The 22,390-nt window shown below is 38.1% G+C and overlaps 1 protein-coding gene across 1 annotated transcript; it reads right to left on the bottom strand.

Annotated features, from left to right (window-relative positions):
* Positions 1 to 12,945: 12,945 nt before the first annotated feature.
* Positions 12,946 to 19,884, bottom strand: LOC149172790 (DEAD-box ATP-dependent RNA helicase 52B-like). Its single transcript, XM_089424434.1, has 9 exons — positions 19,571 to 19,884; positions 19,174 to 19,306; positions 18,874 to 18,952; positions 17,667 to 18,791; positions 16,882 to 16,965; positions 15,073 to 15,315; positions 14,668 to 14,835; positions 14,462 to 14,575; positions 12,946 to 14,204 (listed from the first exon to the last, which is right to left on the bottom strand). Exons 4-9 carry the CDS (start codon positions 18,471 to 18,473, stop codon positions 13,713 to 13,715), a joined length of 1,908 nt encoding a protein of 635 aa, XP_089280560.1. The 5' UTR covers positions 18,474 to 18,791; positions 18,874 to 18,952; positions 19,174 to 19,306; positions 19,571 to 19,884; the 3' UTR covers positions 12,946 to 13,712.
* Between the last annotated feature and the right edge of the window lie 2,506 nt (positions 19,885 to 22,390).

Consider the following 22,390-nt stretch of genomic DNA (forward strand, 5'->3'; position numbering starts at 1 on the left):
AGAACCTCAATAGGGTTTCCCGAGAACTGTATCATAACCACTAGAGGGGTATTTCAATTATTATATGAGATGCTTCATTTCACTACACATTAAATCACTGAGATTTAAGACTATTGTGAATGGTGTTGCCCATGGGCTAAGTTTGAATAATGAGTTTTGTGCCTAGCAAATCTAAAATACTCTCGTAACACTTGACTTTCTTACATTCTAAAAACTCTCAACAAGTAATATAAATTATTTGAAATCTAGTTTCCTATGGTAAACCGCTCATGTAGAACCTCAATAGGGTTTCACGAGAACTGTATCATAACCACTAGAGGGGTATTTTAATTATTATATGAGATGCTTCATTTCACTACACATTAAATCACTGAAATTTAAGACTATTGTGAATGGTGTTGCCCATGGGCTAAGTTTGAATAATGAGTTTTGTGCCTAGCAAATCTAAAATACTCTCATACCACTTGACTTTCTTACATTCTAAGAACTCTCAACAAGTAATATAAATTATTTGAACTCTATTGAGTAGTATATATGTAAAAACATTATTCATGTGAATAAAGAAAAATAAAATAAAATGGAAGTCTTAGGCAATACAATTAAACTCGTCAGGGTACTAAACAAATCGCTGATAGTGGGGCTATGTCGGGTAAGAGAGATAAGGAACACACATATAACTCACTTTCATTGAAAGCTCTGGGACATAATGAAACAATTGTCATTGAATTTCAATCTTGGAAAAATAAACCTCATATCTTCGCTTTTGGAAAATGGCTTTAAGTTCTTTCAAGTATTATGCTTTGAAGTTTTATCTTTTAAAAAATAAATAGATTTTCATGGAAGTGAAGACCCTTGGCATTGGTGATCTACTTAAACCATATAAAGGGGCATATTTTATACACATGGATAATGGTAAGATTTTGAAAGGCATGGACAAAGATAAATGGTTCATACTGAGAATGTACATCTTGTCACTTTTTTACACTATTTATATCATCTTTTCATCAATATTTAATGTCATGGCATTCAACATGATTACGTCACTTTTTTTTATAATGAGGTTATTGGAGTGATGAATTATTGGCAGAGAAACTGTCTAGTTTAGAGGAAGCACTGCTACAGTGTATGGGATGGTAAAAATGAATTTTATAGCAGTTCAACAACACTATTTCATTCATTTTCTAAGAATTGTAGTCAATAAACAGATTGTTAGACAGCCAAGGAAGCAACAATTTTAGTTGTCACCCCTTCAAAAGCTTCAACAGACACGTTACAGTGATTGTCGTCACTCCATAGCTGTTGCTACTTCATTATTTTCAGGGGTTGTTACAAGATGACTAACAATATGTTTGTTTAAATTTGCCTTACAAAACAAGATCTAATTAGCAACCCATTGTTTTTCATCAAAAAATAGATAAATCAACCTTACACAGCGTCTTTGTCTTTTAAAGAAAAACATAAAAACTACTTTATACATATCCTTTCAAACTATCTAGATAACAAACTTATCTCAAAAGATATTATCCTAACATTAAAATCTCACAAGACTGATTACATCTTTTGAATCTTTTGTCTGTCGCCATATTTACAGGAAACAGAACACTGACGCTGACCAACTTTCCAAAGAAGCAGCGCACAGCCATCTAGATCAATGGCTGATACAGGAGGAGATTGATGGAACCTTCCATCAATACTATCACAGGCCTTATATGGATCTCAATAGAAATGGGTCTCAGACCCGTACATAATCAGTCACAGCTGATATGTTTCTTTTTGATACACGTACTCATGATTGTACAGTCTATATACAGTAACTGTCTATAACAGTGCTCTCTGCGTAGAGCAAGTTTTGATATTAAATTTTGGTTTTTATAGCAGATCTACAAGACTCCCTGCGTGGAGATCCAGATCACTCAGGATCATTTTTGATAACTTGACTGGCCTATGGCCACAAACGAATATGCGACCAGCATCTACAAAATGTAATTTCTTTCTTTTAATAGAAATTACGACTTTTTCCTTATGGGAAAAAAAAAAAAAAAAAAAAAAAAAAAAAAAAAACATTAAAATCTCACACTGATGATGAAAATGGAAAAGGCATCTTACATTGTGTTGTACAGTGGTTCCATGTTGGCATGCTTTCTTGTGTGCTGGAGGACAACTTGGTTGATGGTTGGGGCACTGAAGAGACCTATGAGTAGGAAATGAAACATTCCATGCGTTCAATTACAACTAGAAACCTCAAAGCATCCATTTCACTTGTGCAGCGTGTGCGTAGTAGTGGCGTTGCAAAATTTCAAAACTGTGTTTTTCTCTCTTTTCCCGCCTTAAAATCAAACAATATGGTTTCATCTAATCCACTGAAGCCCTATTATACACGAACCTCCAAAACGCAAAAATATCTATACATTTCCACATTTTCAAACTGAAATCCAAAAATTTCATCATTTTGTCAAAAAAACTACGAAAATGGGCCACCAAGTGACACATGTAACTCCCAAACGGTAGCACCTGTGTAACATATGACATAATTTTTTTGTATATGAGCTTTTTGTGAATAAAAACCTTTCTCAATTTTTTCAAATTCTTCCCCAGATCCTCAAAAATTGTTATGCAAAATCATGACTAAAATAGAAAATACACAGTTCGAAAAGTAAGACTTAAAAACGAATTCAAAACTCCTTATTTATGACACCTGTGCAGAAACTGGAAGAATTCATTGTGATTTGGTTCATACTTGATAAAAACCTCTTTCAGTTTTTGTAAATTCGACTCCATGTGGTCGAAATCAGCTTTTCAAACTAATGACTAAAACAAGGTATTTTGCGCAACGACCAAGTTGGGTAGCAAAATTCGAATTCCCTGTATATAGGTATTTTTCCTTTTCCCAAGCTTTTGAAGAGGGATTTTTACTTGGCCATAACTTTTTATGCTTGAATCCATTTGGGAGATCTATAGCTCATTGGAAAGTTGATTTAGAGCTCTTCATGTTGATTTTACCTGCAAGGTCATATTACAAAAACTTGACAGGGAAAGTCTTCCCAATCTTACACTGATTGATTAATGACCCTTTTAACATGATAATATTTTAGGCTATGACACCCAGTGATTCATAGGCTAAATTGACCAAAATGAATAGTAAGATGTGTTAATTTTAGATATGTTCTATGCTTAGAGAAATTTATTTCAATTTTCACAGTTAGTTCAATATCTTTTCCAGATTAGCAATCACATCAGCATTAAAGTAAACTGCAGATAAAACATAAACATAAATCGCAGAAGACAAGCCAAAACAAGAGGACACAAGATGTGGCGCTAGCCAAGGACAAACCCCAATGTGAAGAAACCCTTGATCAATTCTTCTTATATGTTCTTCAATAGTTTAGCAGAGAGAGAGATAATACGTTTACAACAGAAGTCAACACTTTGACTTACATAGATAAGAGCATAGATCATCTCTAAGAAGATGATACATGAGATCAGTTGAAGACATGATGTTTCAACTAATTCTCCAAAGTGACTCCTTCACCTATCGTTGCGCTGCATTTCGTCATCATGCTGCACCTCACTGCGCTACACCACGCTGCACCCATCATCATTACGCTGCATCTCATCACACTTTATTAATCATCACTGTACCCATTACTGTACTGCATTATGTGTTATTGTTGCACCATGTTGTCATGTGTTGGTTGCACCTTGCTTGCTTGTTGTTGCACGCTAGTTGTCCCTTGCATGCTATAGTTGTAACATTGCATGCTTGGTGTATTTGCTACTAAGTACCATACAAATGTTCCAATGTTAGTTAGTTGTCCCTTGCATGCTGCTCTCCTTCATAGACAAATGCTCTGGTTGTTTCAGCAATTCCCGGCAATTCTGGCAATTCCCGGCAGTTCTCGCTGTTCCAACTGTTTCGGCTATTCCCGACAGTTCCGACAGTTCCCGGCGATTCCGGCTTTTCCGACAGTTCCAGTTTTCCGACTTTTCCAACTTTTCCGACAGTTCCGAATTTTCCAGCTTTTCTGGCAGTTCCGTCGTTTTCGGCAGTTCCGACTTTTCCGACTTTTCCCGTTGTTCCATCTTTCTGCGCTCTGGATCAGGGCAACGTTATTCCTTAGGATCTCTCCTCCTACTAAAACCCAAAGACAAGTAGAGAGGAAGAGATCCCAACTGTGTTGAAATGACTTAAAGGCCACCTCTATTTATACTAAAACGTTGAGCACATGTGGGGTTTATTTGGTTACTCACTGACCTTGACGAATTGTCTTATAATGCAAATAAATTCATAACGCCATGAATACTTATCAGAATCAGATGATCTTTAGATCAATCCTGTGGGGTTTATTTGGTCGCTCGCCGACCTTGACGAATTGTCTTATAACGCAAATAAATTCATAACTCCATGAATACTTATCGGAATCGGATGATCTTTAGATCAATCCTACACCTCTCGATGAGAGGGATCCAAAAAAAATATCAGCTACTATAAATAAGATGACCCACATTGAGTTTGGCCCTAGTTGCCAATTTTAACTGTCCCTCTCAACTAGGGAGAACTCCATCCATTGATCCATATTTCCGACTGTACTATCTCTACCATCAATCCCTTGCACTACTCTGCTCTGCTTTGATCTGCTAAGCTCTGCTCTGCTTTGATCTGCTAAGCTCTACTCTGCTCTGCTCTGCTTTGATCTGTTGAGCTCTGCTGAACCATGAAAAAGATTTGATTGAAAATGTCTCATACCATTCTCCACTAACCCGAGGTCCGTTCATCTAAAGAGAGTGTGTCACATCACTTTCACTAACCCGAAGTCAATTTTGTTGATCTCAGATCAATATCACAAGAGTGTCTCAAACCACTCACACTGAACCCAGATCAATGTCACAAAAGAGTGTCTCAAACCGCTCACACTGATCCCAGATCAATGGAGGTCATTCTAGCATAGGGAGTACAGTAGATACAGCGATATGTCCATCGATAGTACTACTATGGTCCCTATCCTCATTTCCTTGCTCATTTAGATGAGAGGTACTTCCCATGAGTCCCAGACTGCATGGGTAGGATGCCTCGACAGGGGAACTAATCATCATGTCCACAGGAGAACAAATCATCCTGTCAGTGGATGCCACAGAGAACTAATCATCCTGTCCCACAGAAGAACTAATCATTCTGTTCCACATTCGCCACGGAGAACGAATCATCCTGGCCCACAAGAGAACTAATCATCATGTTCCATAGTCGCCACAGAGAACAAATCATCATGAGCCACAGGAGAACTAATCATCATGTTCCACAATTGCCACGATAGAAATAATCATCCCAACCCACAGGAGAACTAATCATCTTGTTCCACAATGGCCACAGGAGAACTAATCATCCCGACCCACAGAAGAACTAATCATCATGTTCATAGCGCACCACCAGGGGAGGGTGAGTCGCCCTGTGGTCGTATGTTGCTCCAGTAAATACCCCAAGCCCCCCAGAGCTCCCAGAACTCAATGTATGCAACATGTAGGACCCTTTTACAAAGGTCTCTCGACGACTCCAAGTAGTTCGGGAAAATCACAGATTTGATCTTTCCCAAGGCTTTTGACAAAATGTCTGCGATCAATACATCAGTCTCACTGCGATGGAGCCTCCTCGCTCATCGACTTACCATATCACAGATAAGGCAGTGTCTAATGACTATCTGCTAGAAAAATCATCGAATACGGAATTCCTCAATAATCGAATCCCCCCTCTGGTTGTCACAAAGAATCAGCGTGGTATTCATCATGTGTACAAGCGATGCACTTAAGAGCTTCTGCAACCATGCAGCGTCACACGAGATCATACTCGTAGCTATGCATTTGGTCTCGGCGGTGCTTATAGCAAGCAACTTCTGCTCCCTGCCCATCCATGATATCGACGCAGAATCCAAAAAGAACCAGCGCTGAGAAGTGCTCTAGTGATCCTCCACATTCCTTGCGCAGTGAGCGTTTGAATAATCATGCAATTTCATATTTCCAGCGATGTATCTCAATCCATGAGAGATTGTGCCCCGAAGATATCTCAGAAGATTATTGGCACCAATACAGTGAGGCTCAACCAAACATGAGCTCATCATGCTAATTGCAAAACATATGTCTAGATGGAAATTCACCAAGAACATCAACGCGAATAAGTTTATGAAACTCCGAGGCATTTCTCAAATTTGGTCCGACATCACTACCATATAACTTCTGAAAGTTAAGATCCTCGAGGTAGTCACAGGCTCGCAGTTTATCATTCCACATCCAGAATCCAACTCCCTCTTACTTCTGCAAATGAGAGGGTATGCACCTATCAGAAATTAGTCGTCCTCATAAGGCGCTGGTATGAGAGGTCTATCATCCACAACCTTCGAGTAATGGTTTGGATCGGTTTCACTCTTAGTGAATCTCAGCATCATCTAACAGCGATCAATCCTCTCATACTATGCCCGAGGATTTTTGCTTCAAGCCATAGAGGAATTTCTTCCACCTATATATGTGAGATTCATGATCATCAATCTCAAACCCCCCGAGTTGTTCCAACCCTGTGGCCCTGCTACATGAGGGAAATGGCCCCTTGTAAGATTTTCCTTCAATGCATCTCAGAGATGTACTTTCATGCTCTTTTTGAATCTAGGCCTCCTTGTCACCATCTGACTCACAGAGCTCCGATGTTGTGTCAATGAACATGATCCCCAGTGGACTCGCTGCAACTTGATACAACCCTGAACTCAAAAACATCTTCGAAAATTCTATTTTCAAACACGTACCTTTCCATTGATGAATGCCTCCCTGAAACCTTTGACTTCCATTTTCAAGATGGACACCAGAGTCTTGCGATCAGGAACATAAAAGAGATTCTGTAAATGAATAGAGTTATTAACATTCCCTACACCCTTTCCGGGATAGGTGGCATCGACTCCAAGCATAATCCCACGATTGTTTCCATCTCTACCAAATTAGAGAGTGCACCCATATATCCGATGAAATGCCTTGAAGCACTACAATCTATAAGCCAGATTCCCAAAGAATCTGAAGCAGAGGGCCAATACAAGATACCGCTTCTTTATCTTATCAGAAACAACATTTGATTCTTCATACTTGGGGTTTCTTACTCTCTATGAAGAGTCGGCCATTTCCTTGATGACCTGCATTACCTGTCATTCCTTTGATTGAAGATGTCCCTGAAATGATTGTTATCTACATCAAGTGATGTGTCCCTGCCATTCGGGCACTCCTTCACATAATGGCCGAACTAGTTATCTGTCTTTCCTTCCACCTTGAGATCCGGTCTTCCAATGAAGTGATCTTTAGGTAGGCCATATTCCACTGCGTCATTTTGATAATATTCTCTACTTCGACTTCACCCTTGGTGAATTTGAAGAGGGATGACGAATCCACTAATCCTTTTGTCCTTTCCCAACTCTTTGGTGATTGCTTTCACTCTTGCTTGGGCATTGTCTTCACCTTATTAGCTCTGATGCCATGTTAATTTTAGGTATGTTCTATGCTTAGAGCAATTTATTTCAATTTTCACAATTAACTCAATATCTTTTCCAAAGTAGCAATCACATCAGCATTAAAGTGAACTACAAATATAACATAAACATAAATTTCAAAAGATAAACCAAGACAAGAAGACACATGATGTGGCGCTAGCGAGGAACAAACTCCAATATGAAGAAACCCTTGATCAATTCTTCTTATATGTTCTTCAATAGTTTAGCAAAGAGAGAGAGAGAGAGAGAGAGATAGTACATTTACAACAGAAATCAACACTTTGACTTATATAGATAAGAGCATAGAGCATCTCTAAAAAAATGATACATGAGATCAGTGGAAGACATGCTGCTTCAACTATTTCTCCAATGTGACTCCTTCACCTATCGTTGTGTTGTATTTCGTCATCACGCTACACCTCACTGCGCTGCCCCATATTACACCCATCATCACTATGTTGCATCTCATCACGCTTCATTAATCATCATTGTACCCACCATTGTATTGCATTATGTGTCATTGCTACACCATGTTGCCATCCTGACCTATGTGTCAACTGCACCTTGCTTGCTTGTTATTGCACACTAGTTGTCCCTTGCATGCTCGTTGTAACATTGCATGCTTGGTGTATTTGTTGCTAAGTACCATACAACTATCCCAATGTTAGTTAGGTGTCCCTTCCTTGCTGCTCTCCTTCGGAGACAAATGCTCCCACTGTTTCGATAATTCCCGATTGTTCTAACAATTCCAGCTATTCTAGCAGTTCCAATGGTTCCGGACAGTTCTGATTGTTCCCCACAATCCCAGCTTTTCCAACAATTCCGACTTTTCCAACAATTCCGACTTTTCTAGCATTTCTGGTAGTTCCGTATTTTCCGGCAGTTCCAACTTTTCTGGCTTTTCCAACGGTTCCATCTTTTCTGACAATTCCGACTTTTCCGTCTTTTCCAGCAGCTCTGACAATTCCGACGTTTCCGTCTTTTCTGATTTTTTCGACTTTTCCTGCTGTTCGGACTTTATGCCCTCTGGATCAAGGCAACGTTATTCCTTAAAATCTCTCCTCCTACTAAAACCCAAAGACAAGTAGAAAGACGAAGAAATCCCAAGTGTGTTGAAATGACTTGAAGGCCACCTCTATTTATACTAAAACATTGAGCACATGTGGGGTTTACTTGGTCGCTGGCCGGCCTTGACGGATTGTCTTAAAAGCAAATAAATTCATAATTCCATGAATAATTATCGGAATCGCATAATCTTTAGATCAATCCTACACCTCTCGATGAAAGGGATCCAAAAAAAATATCCACTGCCATAAATAAGATGACCCACATGGAATTTGGCCCTAATTGCCAATTTTAACAAGATTTCAACGCCACTTATTCCTATTATAAAACCCTAACAGTATCAACAATTTGTTATCTTCTAAGAATTTTTATTGTATGGCATTCACACTCTGCATACATTTTGCACAATAACTTGAAATAAAAAAAACCTACCCAAATTGATAATTTATGTTTGAGCGAATTGACTTGTTTCATTAAGACAATTTGTTTGCCCAACAAAGATAATGGTCTTTGTGGGTCTTTTTTTGGGCAAATTTTACGAGTTAGAAAGCCAGCAAGGCGACAAGTAATGAAAACATCTAACAAAAGTAGAGATTTTTCAAATTCAATTTCGATGGTGAATTGAATATGCAAAGAAATATTATTAAATCGTGAAGGCATTGAAAGCAAACAAGTGTGTTGCAAAATGACAAAGTGTCGTCTGCAAACCGATACCAAAACTATAATGTTCAATGACAAGACATTAGGGCTAAGGTTTTAAAGTGTTCCATGCAGATGTTAGCTACAACTAAAAATAGGAAGGAACCCATCATTGCACCTCGATGTGCTCATAAACAATGTCCTTGAAATAAAAGAAAATGGAGAGGAAAATTTGAACCAAGTTGAGGGTTTCAAAGTCTACCAGTTTCAAGATCAAGTTTATGGCTTCAAGAACCAATATTTTTGTGAATAGGGAAACGACGTCAAAACTTACCAAAATGCCTTGTTCATCACCATAGGTGTTCCTTCTTTTGAGAATGAAATCAAAGGAATCTTTGATAAAAGAGGAAGTTGATCCCACAAATTATTGGAGCGTTTTAGCAAAATACCAGCCAAGAGCATGGATTGGAGCTCCAATGGCACTAAAAATAGGTCTAAGGGAAGTACCAATGTTGTGTATTTTTGGTTGTCCACAAATATTAGGGGTTTGGGGATATGGGAAATAAAATGTTAAACGGAAGCATCAATAAAAGATTGTATAGCTTTTATGACAAGTTGAGTTATAGAATTTATGTGGTTCTTGGAAAGATTTTTATAGGAAGAAGAAGGTCCATAAGTTCAGTTTCGTAATCTACCGAGTTAATTATAATAGAAACATTGCATTTTATCAACATCGAGGATAATAGTGTGGGTGTAATTATCGAAGTGTTTGATGGCTTAAACTTCTTTTGGACAAATTAGGCTTGGGAGGCTTAGCGCAATGAAAAATTCTACCACAATCTTGTTGAATTTCTTCAACAATATGAAAGAAGGTTTTGAAAAACCAACTCAAAAGAGGAAAGAATCCCCTCTTAAGGATTTAGTGTGAAGCTATAATGCAAAATTAAACCCTTTCTCCAACAAATGAAGGGTAGAGTAACCAAGCCCGAGGGATATTAAATTAACAACAAAAGATGGTTGAAAAAGGGAGGGGAAATTCCAACCATTCTAGTTCCTCTCCTCCCAATGGCCTCAGTGGCCTAGTCTTTCTCCCTCATAAAACGAGCTATTGATTCCACCTCTTAGGATTTTAGCCAAAACAAACTCGAGATTTTAGCCAAAAATAAATATAAAAATTGTATTTAAACCATAAAAACACTTGAACAATTATTCCAATCAGCCAAAAATTTCCAACCCCATGCTAGGTTCAAGAGTCTTCCAAATTATTTGTTCTTATGAAAAGTCCCAAATATATCAACCCTTCAAAGTTTGTCTTAAATAATACAATGTTGATACCAACCATCCCCAGTTGTCGAAGTCTACCATCGCTTAGCATTCTTTTTATTCCAAGCATCTCATCTATTTTGATCAATCAATTAAGTCTAACCCCATGCTAGGTTCAAGAGTCTTCCAATTTTTTTATTCCTATGAAAAGTCCTATATTGGCCAAATTTATCGACCCTTCAAAGTTCCCCTTAAATAGCACATTGTTGATACCAACCGTCCCCAGTTGTCAATCTACCATCGCTTAGCATTCCTTTTATTCCAAGCATCTCATATATTTTGATCAATCTAAAATCTTGTCTAACCCCATATGCTAGGTTCAAGAGTCATCCATTTTTTTTATTCCTATGAAAAGTCCTACATTGGCCAGATTTATCGACCCTTCAAAGTTCCCCTTAAATAGCACATTGTTGATACCAACCATCCCCAGTTGTCAATCTACCATCGCTTAGCATTCCTTTTATTCCAAGCATCTCATATATTTTGATCAATCTAAAATCTTAGCCTTTGTTCTGTTTTTTTAACTCTCAAATCATTTTGGGAGCTCTTGAAATCGAGAAGCACACCAACAAGTTGAATAGAAAAGATAACTATAAGTTAAACCAATCTTTAAAGCCGACCATCGAATTAAATTTTCCTACCCCTGCACTCACTTTTTACATTTTTCTATCCTCACCCTCCTCTCGGCTTTCTTCTAATTTTCATTTGTTTGTTAATTTAGCACTTCTCTCGATTTCTTTCAAGCCCCCTTCTCTCTTTCTTTCAAGCCCCCTCCCTCATTCCTTTGCTCCCTCTATGAATACCTTTAATATGTACTTATACACTAACAATCGCAAAAATGAGAACCTCAAGAGTTAGCTTAATTGGTAAAGTCCACGTTGTTAAGTACCTCGCCAAGCAAGAGGTCACGGGATCAATTCTCCTCTACGCCCTTGGGGTTAGATCCTAATAGTCTAGCAAACAGAGTTTAAAACATTCCCTTCGAGGTTGATCTATCGAAATTAATTTCCCAATCACTAAAATAAAATACACATACATATAAAATGAAAATCATATTAAAAAAATAGAATTAAAATCACATTAAAAAAAATAGAATAAAACAAAAAATTAAAATCTTACCCAAAAAAAACCAATAATTTAAAACTAATGTCACCGGAGGTAATAATAATAATAATCTTACTAATGTAATATATTTTTTAATCATTTTTTTTAAGTAATTGAAAAAAGAATTCAAAGAATGTTAACATTAACAATAATTTCAAACAAAATATTTCTTTTAAATTTTGAAAACGATATTTTCTACTGAAAATATTTCTTTTAATAATAAAGATATTTTGTTTACAATTAAAATAGTTTAATCTTACTAATGTTTTTTAAATAATTGTAAAAATAATCAACGAATGTGAACATTAACCATAATTTCTTTTCAAATTTGAAAATGATTTTATATTTTTTTCATTATAACATTACCATTGTGAAATTTTGAAAAATAATCCCTAACCCACCTAACGACATTCGTATAATTTTATTATTTACAACCCAACTCCGTGATAACATAAGCCTAGCCATGTTCTAATATTACCCAGCTGAACATAATATAATCCTAATTTTGTCACTTCGAGCCGGGGCTTTTGCTTTACTCTGAAACTAGTCTTTGCTTTTTCGAGAGCGATTTGAAACTAGGGATTTCTAGAGTTGCTGTCACTATTTTGTCTGATAGCCTGTCAAGTTTGCTGAATCAGGGCATTCTTTTGGCTATTTGGAGATGTTCCGTCACCTTGAGATTCACGGTAGTTGAGTGATCATGACGAATCCACATAAATATCTAATCTGCAAAAGTCAACGTGATATTTGGAAAAGGGAACCAGGTACCCATACCACTTTCCTTTGAAAGGGGTTTACCGACCCAAAAACAAATGGTGTTGCTGTTAAAAAAAATCAGGGTATCCAATAACATACTGCTGGAATTCAAATATCAAATTTGCAACTTCCATTACCATTGCAGTGAAAAAATTTGAAACCGCCTTATTTATCTATCCTCTACTATGGGGGTAGCAGAGAAAATAAGGCAGTTCAAAGGGGGATCAGAGTTCACATTTGTTAGTTGCAATTTACACACTTTTCCTGTGCAACTGGGAATTTTGTGTACTGTATCAGACAAGCACACGTTTAGAAAAACCCTGACAGAAAACAAGCATCGTAGATCCCTCAAACCCAGTCATATAAATTTTCTTGCAGAACTAAGATTTTTTTCCAAGAGTAATATGTGCTGGTTTGCCAATCTTCTCCCTAATCATAATCTAATGGAAATTATGGCACAAAATAGACCAAAACACAACCTAGTGGTACATAATAAACATCCAAGTCAGGTAGACTAAACAGTAAATGAACATAAAAAACTGGCATATCATCTTCAAAATGAACTCGTACATTTTGTGATAATGTACTCCAATTGCACCATTACTTCTAATCAGTATCATATAAAGTGATATGAAGACCAATGTTCCAGCAGGCACATGCAGCAAAATCCACGTGCTTACTAGAAGGATAAATCAAGAGGACCAAATATGTTCTTCATGAGTATCATAATAAAAGTCAGTCATTCGTCTATCTCTATCTCTATTACTTTACATAAGACGAGAATATGTTAGGAGATATATACTGCCTCTGGTGTATATATTACCACAAAATGTTAAAAGAGTAACCAACCACCTGATCCCTGACTGAAAAATACATCATGCCAGATCCCATTAATGCATTTCAACCGAGTCTGCTATGGAGTGGAAATGACATGAAAAAGTACATCTACGAAATTTGTTGTAACAAAAGGAAGATGGTGCCTCTCAAGAATCAAGAGCTAAATCTGCAATCTAAGCCTTCAAATTTCCAGCTTTCGCAGCTACTATACACAAGACTGGTAAGCCAGCAAAATTTGTGCTCACCTACTATCTGCAAGTACGAGTTGATTGACCATAGTTGCTTCAGCGTAACAAAACCAGTGAAATCCATGCTGCTTTATATCTCAACAGTTCAAAAGTGTTGGAGGGCAAGATTACTGTTGCAACACAAAATCTTCAGGTTCTATCTCAAAGTGAAAAGATCTGCATGACCTCAGACAGCATACCACTGCCATGTCTTAAACTCAACCCGGTCAATCAAGCCTTTGTGGCTTCATTAATCCCATGCACTAGAAAAGTTAGGGTTGCTGTAACCACCATACGTCACAGGTGATCCATATGTATTTCCCGAGTTACCATGTGAACCTCCATAACGGTCGCCACCCCCTCTGCCTCCATCCCTTCGGAAATCACGACCACCAAACCTGCCACCTCCAGATCGCCGATTTCTTCCCCCACCACCATATGAAGATCTTGAAGCATATTTCTGTAACCATGCTGGAACTTCTTGGTTTGATTCATGCATAAGTTCAGCGAGTGGCTTTGATATAGATAGGTTCCCTTCATTAAAAAATGCAGTGGCTAAACCTGAATTCCCAGCTCGACCTGTACGTCCTATACGGTGAACATAATCATCGATATCATTTGGTAGGTCAAAATTAATAACATGAGCCACATGTGGAATGTCAAGTCCCCGTGCTGCAACATCAGTGGCAACTAGAATAGGAGTTACACCACTCTTGAAAGATCTCAGTGCTTGTTCTCGCTCCTACAAGATTAAAGACAACATTAATACTTCAAGCTAGAAGAACTACTATTACTATTTCAGTCCTGTTGAAAACCAATAAAAACTACTAAAAATTGATACTAAAAAGATCATTGAATAGACAATCAAGATAATAAAATGGGTGTGAAAGAACATATACACAGATTCCTAAAACCAGGTGAGATAGTTCACAAACCAAGAATAAATTAAAAGGATTCTTCAGCAAATAGCACACAAATAGTATGATAGCACCAACTAACCTGCTGTGATCTGTCCCCGTGAATTGAAGTTGCTGGAAAACCATTGTTACATAGCCAGTATTCCAATGAGTCAGCACCCCTCTTTGTCTCCACAAACACTAAAGTCAAAGCATGCTGAAGCTCGCAAAATTACAAATACACATTAATTAGCTTCATCCAACTGTAGGAATACACAAAACACCTCGGTATTGTACAGCTGTTTTCACCTTTCCATGAGCCCCGCTAGTTTTTTGAGCATGGATGAGATCCATTAGATGGCTTCTTTTCTCCGGTTCTTGGACATATTCAACTCTCTGAATAATAAGATCTGTACTGGATCCCACTCTACCAACAGCTAGAAAAATGTAATTGTAGAGAAAATCCGAAGCCAACCTCTGCCAAAGAGAAAATATAAATTATAATTAAATATGCACGGTCCTATAAATAAAGAGATTCATAGTCACCATTTAAATTGGCTGGAGCAAATTATATCACAGCAATTATAACGTGCAGTGTTAACTTTTCAAATTATATCACAGAATAACTAATATCAGAGACGTGACAAAGGAAGTTGACTTCACTGAAACTAAATAAAAACCTAGTGATGAAAACCTGATGGCATTCTATTTTACCTGTATTTCTTTTGGAAAAGTAGCACTGAACAGCAATGTTTGCCTTTCCCCAGCTGTTGGCATGTCCATCTGTTCTACTATTTTGCGAATTTGAGGCTCAAAACCCATGTCAAGCATTCGATCTGCCTCATCCAGGGCCAAATATTTCACCATTGAAAGGGAAACCCTACCCCTCTCAAGAAGATCCGCAAGCCGTCCCGGAGTTGCAACAAGAATATCAACACCCCTCTCCAACTCCCGAAGCTGCACAAAACAGAATTTATCAGCACATGATCCTCCAATTTAACGATATATCACCCTCTCCGAGCACCATACACACATTTTTAGGAAATCATACAGAAACTATTTCCAGAGAGAGCCCATAACCAATCAAACTAGTTACAGAGGGTTTTTTCTAGGCAGAACAGATGATTCCAACCAGAAATTGGTGGTTCTATACAGAACCACCCTTTGAAGCCTCAACCAAACCAGGGCCCACAAAAAGAAAATAAACAAACTCAATAAATAAATAGAATCTGTGGTCTAACAAGGCTACAATTTCACCTGGACAGCAAAATTCTTGCTGAAATCCTGCAAGAAACTTTTCAATATATCCAATCATGAGCATTTGAATCATTTTTTGATGGTGGAAATGGATTCAGCACCATCAAAAACCCTTGGGGCAAAATTTAACTAGTCCAACGTCAGATTAAATTCTGAAAATCACACTAGAATTCCAATTGTATACCAGGCAAAATTGTGGCCTCGTTAGACTATGGCAATAAAATCTACACCCTAAACCTAATTCAGATATAGTTTGTCTTTCTTTATGTATTTTGGTTCATACATGGTTTGCACTCTACTATTTTGGTTATATGCACCCTTGCTGTATACATGTGAAAACTTAAGAATGTGTCTAGAGGTTTCACTTCACAATTTTATTTTTCTTAAATTTGAATATTTTTTTGTATTTTTGGTCTACAAATTTTTGTTTCTGGTTTTTCCCCACTTGCAGTTGAGTTCTAGTTTTTACGGCCCCGTTTCAGAAGCCTGTACAGTCCTGAGAATTATTACTCTTATGATTCAAAAATAACCTAATTACAGTCGAAGCATAATATCCTTTACTGAAGAGACACGTTTGGTGAGTCAGACCAGTTCCAGTAAGTACCTGAACACATCCTATGGTTCCAACAGGAAATGGCTAACCAGCACATTTTTCCAACCAGTTCAAACCAAAATTCAGCCAAAAATCCAGAAGAATTGCTGGAATTGAACCAGTTCCTTGCAATATATATATAAAAAAATTCCATATCTGTGTCTAATGTCTTGGATTCAGATGTATGAACAAAAACGTTTTCTTATCAGAATTTGTTATATATATTTTCTAGTTTTTTGGGGGATAAAACAGTGTGGAAACGTTTTCCAGTCCGGTTTCTGTTTTTGGGATAAAACAGTTTGGAAACTGGTCGAGTCCCAATAACATTAACTAAAATAAACATTTGAATTTCTAATAATAAATAATTATTACACTAGTGCTTCAAAAATGAACTGAAATATTACACCCAAGCATAATATCACCCATTGAAGACATTTTGTATCAGTTTAAAGCGTGTCAACTTCAAAAATAAACAAATCTGCTAACATTGACATTTTGCTAAAGTTTGACATTAAAACACACTCCTCTTTGTAGATTAACAATTTATGTTTTCCATATATTCTGACAAAAGGATAAGATCATAAAAACACGAACAAACAACATTAAATATCAAAGGCAAGGCATAAAAGAGAAATGCAAGAATTGAATAGCCATTTAAAAGGTAATTCACAAACCTGTGCAGTAATAGGCGCCCCTCCATAAGCAACCACTACCTTGATGCCAGTTTGATATGCAAACTTTCTAGCCTCTTCATGTATCTGCAATTTAACACAGCGATTGTAGAAAAATCAAATTGATGCGAAATATGGCTTAAAGCTCAAAATTTAATTTCAATATGATAAATAAATATTATTCATTTTTTACCAACATTGCTACAGAAATTAAACTAGCGAACTGTTAATTCCAAACTCGTAAACTAACGCACAGTAGTTATATTTTCCACATAACGCTAACCATTTGACTCTGTTTCATACTTACATATGTAATATAACTGGTTTCTCAATACAAAACAACAGCTAGTAGACTTTCCAAGAATAATGTGTTTTCAACAGTATAAACTTATAGAAGACATCTCAACCACGTCAAGAACCCATTCAGAGGGAGGAAAACAGTATACAGATAAGACAAAAGCGATAGCAAACCCAGTAATGACGAAGAAGAATAATCAGCCAGGTGCACCCCCACCGTATTCTCAGCAAACGACAGCCTCTCTAGCTACCGCCGTTTTTGGGTGGCACAATACCTTTATCGAAAAGTTCTATTCATTTATAATAAATACATCCTCAACAAGAATTCAAATGCAACAAGTTCAACCTAGCAGAGATGCCCACACATACATACTGTAACCAAACCAGACTCCCACGTCACTACCATTTGATTTAGTGAAAGTGCTCGTATTTATATATTTTCTGCGAAACAAATCCAGTAATCATAATACCTGAAAGCCCGCGAATCTCACCTGGCAAGACAATTCTCTTGTTGGTGACAGAATAAGAGCCAAAGGAAACGTCTTCCGCCCCGCACGGGGGCGCGGTGGCGGGTTGCTCCTCAATATGCCAGCTATAATAGGAAAACAGAATGCAGCCGTCTTACCGGACCCGGTCTGGGCGCACGCCATTAAATCTCGGCCAGCTAACGAAATAGGTATTGCATATTTCTGCACGGGAGTCGGCTTTGCAAACTTACACCTCTTGATATTCAGATTTAGGGCCTCTCCTAAATCAATTTCAGCAAAAGTATTCACAGGAGGAGGTACATGGACTCCGCTTGTCTCCACAGGAATGTCTTCGTATGCATCGAAGTTTATACCCGTATTCACCTGGTCAAAGACGTCGTCAGCTTTCAAGTCTTTGGCGAAGGGGTTTACTTCGCGTTCACGAGAGCCACCAGAACGAGCGTTGGAGGTAGTATTACCCCACCCGCGTCCTCCCGATGCACCCCATGAGGGTTTTTCGCCCCAGACCGGCTTCTCATCCCAGCCTAGAGACTTTTCAGATTTTTCACTCTCGGCTGCCCAAGATCCCGTCCTTGACAGGGGCCGAGAACCCCCAACGTCCCTGTTCCAACCGGAAGACGGATTAGCAGGTGCACAAGGCACCGGAGGGGGCGGCACAGAAGCATTGGACAGCTGCGATTCGCGGTTGCGCATATGCGGCGGAACATACGATTCGCGGGAGGGTCGGGGCGCAGGAGGGGCAGGGTTTCCGTTCACCGAAACCTTCTCTGCGGCCAAGACCGGCCCTGCATCAGCCCACGCGCTTACCATACTTGGAACTTGGCTAGACTAAGCCCTAATCAGAGAAATGCTGTGTTTATCGCCGGCTCGATTCCTCTTAATGGCGGAAAATGCTGTAAAGACAGCCGGTTCTATTCTTTTTGGCAGTCAGAAATGCTGTAGAGATATTTCAACAATATTTAACTGAAAAAGACCTTTAAAATAATGTAAAGATCGCTCTCTGGTTCGATTCGATCGAATGCAGTGTAAAAATCGCTGGTCCAATTCAGCAGTAAACTTTTTTGTGATTCTCGCGTCTAAACAAGAATTGAACTCTGAAACTCCTGAGCGAGTCCTCCAAGAAAGGCCCTAAGAGCAAACTTCCTCCGTAAGTTTCAGAAGAATAACGTATATAAATTGAGCAAAGAGACGTCTGCCTTTTATAACATACCAAATACCCCGAATTTATACGCTTCCCGCGAGATTGAACTCCATTCAAGTCTCTTCCAAGTACTCCCAACCGCGATTTACTGCGAATTTCCAGAAAAGGACATTTAAAGAAAATACAAGCAAATGAAGCAGTATCCTCGGCAAAACTAATGACGAATAATAACATTGAATCCCCAACATGCTGCAGCTGTCCAAGAAAAGCCTTAAATAAAAGATAATACACGCAAATGAAGCAGATTTTTCTACAGATTCGTCAAGAATCATGGCCACAAATTAAGCAAGAAGGTTCTTAAAATTTTACCTTAAATACCGCAACTTTACGCGCTTTACACGCTAGCTTCGCACCAACCCAAACATAAAATCCTTCGATTATTTCGCTCTTTGCAGCAACTTGATCATATACCTCACACCCAGTGCAATTCCCAAACAAAACCCTACAACAATGACGGAAGAAACAACGCAACCACATTAATGCATCCATTCATTTTAACAAATCTAACGACTATCCTAGGTTACGGATTTGCAGCCTCCATTCATCACGGATAGAATCTTTATCCCACAGACTTTAACGAAAGATAAACAGATGCTCTGACTCATGCACCCTTGAAACCCTAAAGTCAAACATTCCCTCTAATTTACCCCGATGAAGGCCTATCTTCAACACACAGCATATAGAACCCCACAAGAAATGAACAAACCTGCTTACTGCGCCAATCAGAACGAAACCCCTTGCAACGTAGAAATCCACACCCGCTGTAACCCGGAATCAAACCAAATCCGACCCAAAAGTACACGGACTAATGCGATCTAGACCTCGATTTGAAGATTATTCACTGCAGATCAACAACCGGAACACGCTCATCACATGGCCGAACGCAACACCAATTACTCACATTAATCCGAAAACCCTTGCAGCCAAAGATTGACGACCAACGAACACCTCTGGTATGAAAGAGCCGAAGCCCTGGAATACATAAAAACCAAATATATAATTTATTTACGAATATTAATCGAAAAGATATTTATTAATTGGATTTTATAGCTGATCGGACATTAGATGCGTGTGAAATGACGCGCAAATTCAGTCGAAATTCAAATCCACAAAAAATCTACAGCCACGTCGGATTCCCGCCGGCCAAAAGTGCCGAAGTGCCGACGCCGTGAAATCTGGAGGAGAATTATTATGTTTTTAATGGATTTTTGAGGTCCGCCTGTCGTGGAAGTCATAGATCTGTCGTTGTCGGTCACGTGGCAGATCGAGAGTTGAGGTTATTATGGTGCCCGTTTGAATTTGATGTTGTGCTCACGCTTATTTAGGAAAACGTGATTAATTAATTTCTAATGTTCGAAATATTATAAACTATATTTTGAAATTGATGGATTAAGTGATGAAGGGCCGGATTAGATCATGGTCACATTGTCTGATTAACGAAGCAATTTAAAATTCTCTTGATGTGCAACTTAAGTCACTTCTCACTTGAGATGGTTAACTTGAGTAAATGTATTTCAAAGTTAATTGTTAACTTGAGTAATTGTATTTCAAAGTTAATACTTAGTTTGGCAAAAGTTTGTGATATAGATAATATTTTATTAATCTGATTTTGCATTATATTATATTTATTTAATATGTGATATTTTAGAAATACTTGATTAGCATAAAGCAAATTTTCATCATATAAAAATACCATTGTAATAAGATATTGTGCATTAAGACATGAGTAATAACCATAAAGTAGCGCTAGCTGACCCACTAGGTCATCCTAAAGTTTGATAAAAATGATGTCATTGTAATAAGATAGTGAATATTACGATAATGAATAACACGGTATTAATAACCCACTAGGTCACCTAAATTTTGATAAAAAAGTATAATTTTTTAATAACAAAAAACTAGACCAGGTAAAAGTAGAGTTTTATTATTAATAAATTTTTATTATATAATAAATTTTATTTAGTTTAGAGAGTTAGTTCAGTTGATTGAGTTTTTTTTTAAGTATTTTTGTGATTGAAATTTTATGGGCTCAATTTTCTTCACTCTTAAGGTCAAGCTCTGTGGTTGAGCTAAGATGAAGTGATCCTTTCAAGTTGATCTTTCTAGTACAAATATTTTCATGAATGACGTGGTCATTCATCTTTGAGGACCATAAACAACATAGAATATATATATATATATATTATTTTTGGAATAATTCATGGTCCTTGTAGATTTCTTATTGTTTTAGAGGAGGAATTAATTATGTAATAAATGAATCAATTTTTTTTGTAAGTTGATATTTTGTATTACCTCATAAAATCATCACATCCAATACATCAGTCAACATTCCATCACCAACATATATTATGGTAGGTGGTCTTAATCTGTATAATGGGAAACCAAATGTTGTTGACTACCTGCCTATAAAATAAGTAGTCCAAAATTTCAAGAACACCAATGCGCGGAATTTTGAAGAGATGAGAGCTCCTGAGGCCGCCCGCACATAGCCCTAACTGTTGCTGCAGCTCTCAGAGACGCAGCCTACTTCTCCTGAGCGACCTCCAGCTACTGAGGATCGACTTCTTCTGGACTAAAGAGATAGCGCACCTCCCTGCAGTAAGCAATTCGCTGCTGCCCTCAGCGGCCTCCTGCTGTTGAGGCTCGAGAAAATGGATCTACCAGAGAACGAAGATCGTCATTTTGTCCACCATCAGGAATCAGAAGAAACAGCCAAAGCATTTGCCTCCCTCATTTCGGCAATGGGACCAACTAAGAACAAACCAGAAGTCTCAAAGCTTGTTAAAAGAATGGAAGAAATACCAGAGATATCTCTTCCTTTGGCACTCCCACGAAAAGCAGCTCTTTCCCTAGAAGAACGAGGATTAGTAGGACAGTTCACGGGGTTGTGCCCATCACCGAGGACTGTCCAAAAATGGGTAGAAAGAAACTGGTCGACTTCAATAAATGGGAAGATCTCAATTAGGTTTTGTGGCATAGGATATATACCTTTCACTTCGAGACCAAGGAGGATCGAGACTTGATTTTCAAGAATGGTTTGTATTTCATGGATATGAGGGGGTTGTATCTGAACACATGGACCCTGGACTTTGATCCATAAATGGATGTCTCAAGCACTGTACCTGTCTGGTTAGATTGCCGCACCTCCCTCTCCACTGCTGGGGAGATGACTTAGTTAAAGCCATAGGAAATGCAGTGGGGAAGTACATCGATCGATGCGAGCCAAAGGAAAATATGCATGCATGCGCCCGAATATGTGTCGAAGTGGATCTAGGGAGAGGACTCCCGGAAGCTATCAAAATCAAAGTGGACCAGTGGACGCACATACAACAACTGGACTACGAGCAGATTCCCTTCAAATGCAAGGTATGTCCTAAATACGGTAATTTCGCAAATAGATGTACAAAAAAAAATGAAAGTGAAAAAACGGAGGATCTGGAAAATAAATGGGAACAGGTTAAGAGGAAAAAAATTGCAAACAAGCAACCAAACCAATCTTCTTCGCAGCCCTCAACATCCACAGAAG

Source organism: Pinus tabuliformis, chromosome 4_2 (genome assembly GCF_031772625.1).
Source record: "Pinus tabuliformis cultivar Carrire ecotype Pingquan chromosome 4_2, CPIR1, whole genome shotgun sequence".
In the NCBI taxonomy this organism is placed as follows: Eukaryota; Viridiplantae; Streptophyta; class Pinopsida; order Pinales; family Pinaceae; genus Pinus; species Pinus tabuliformis.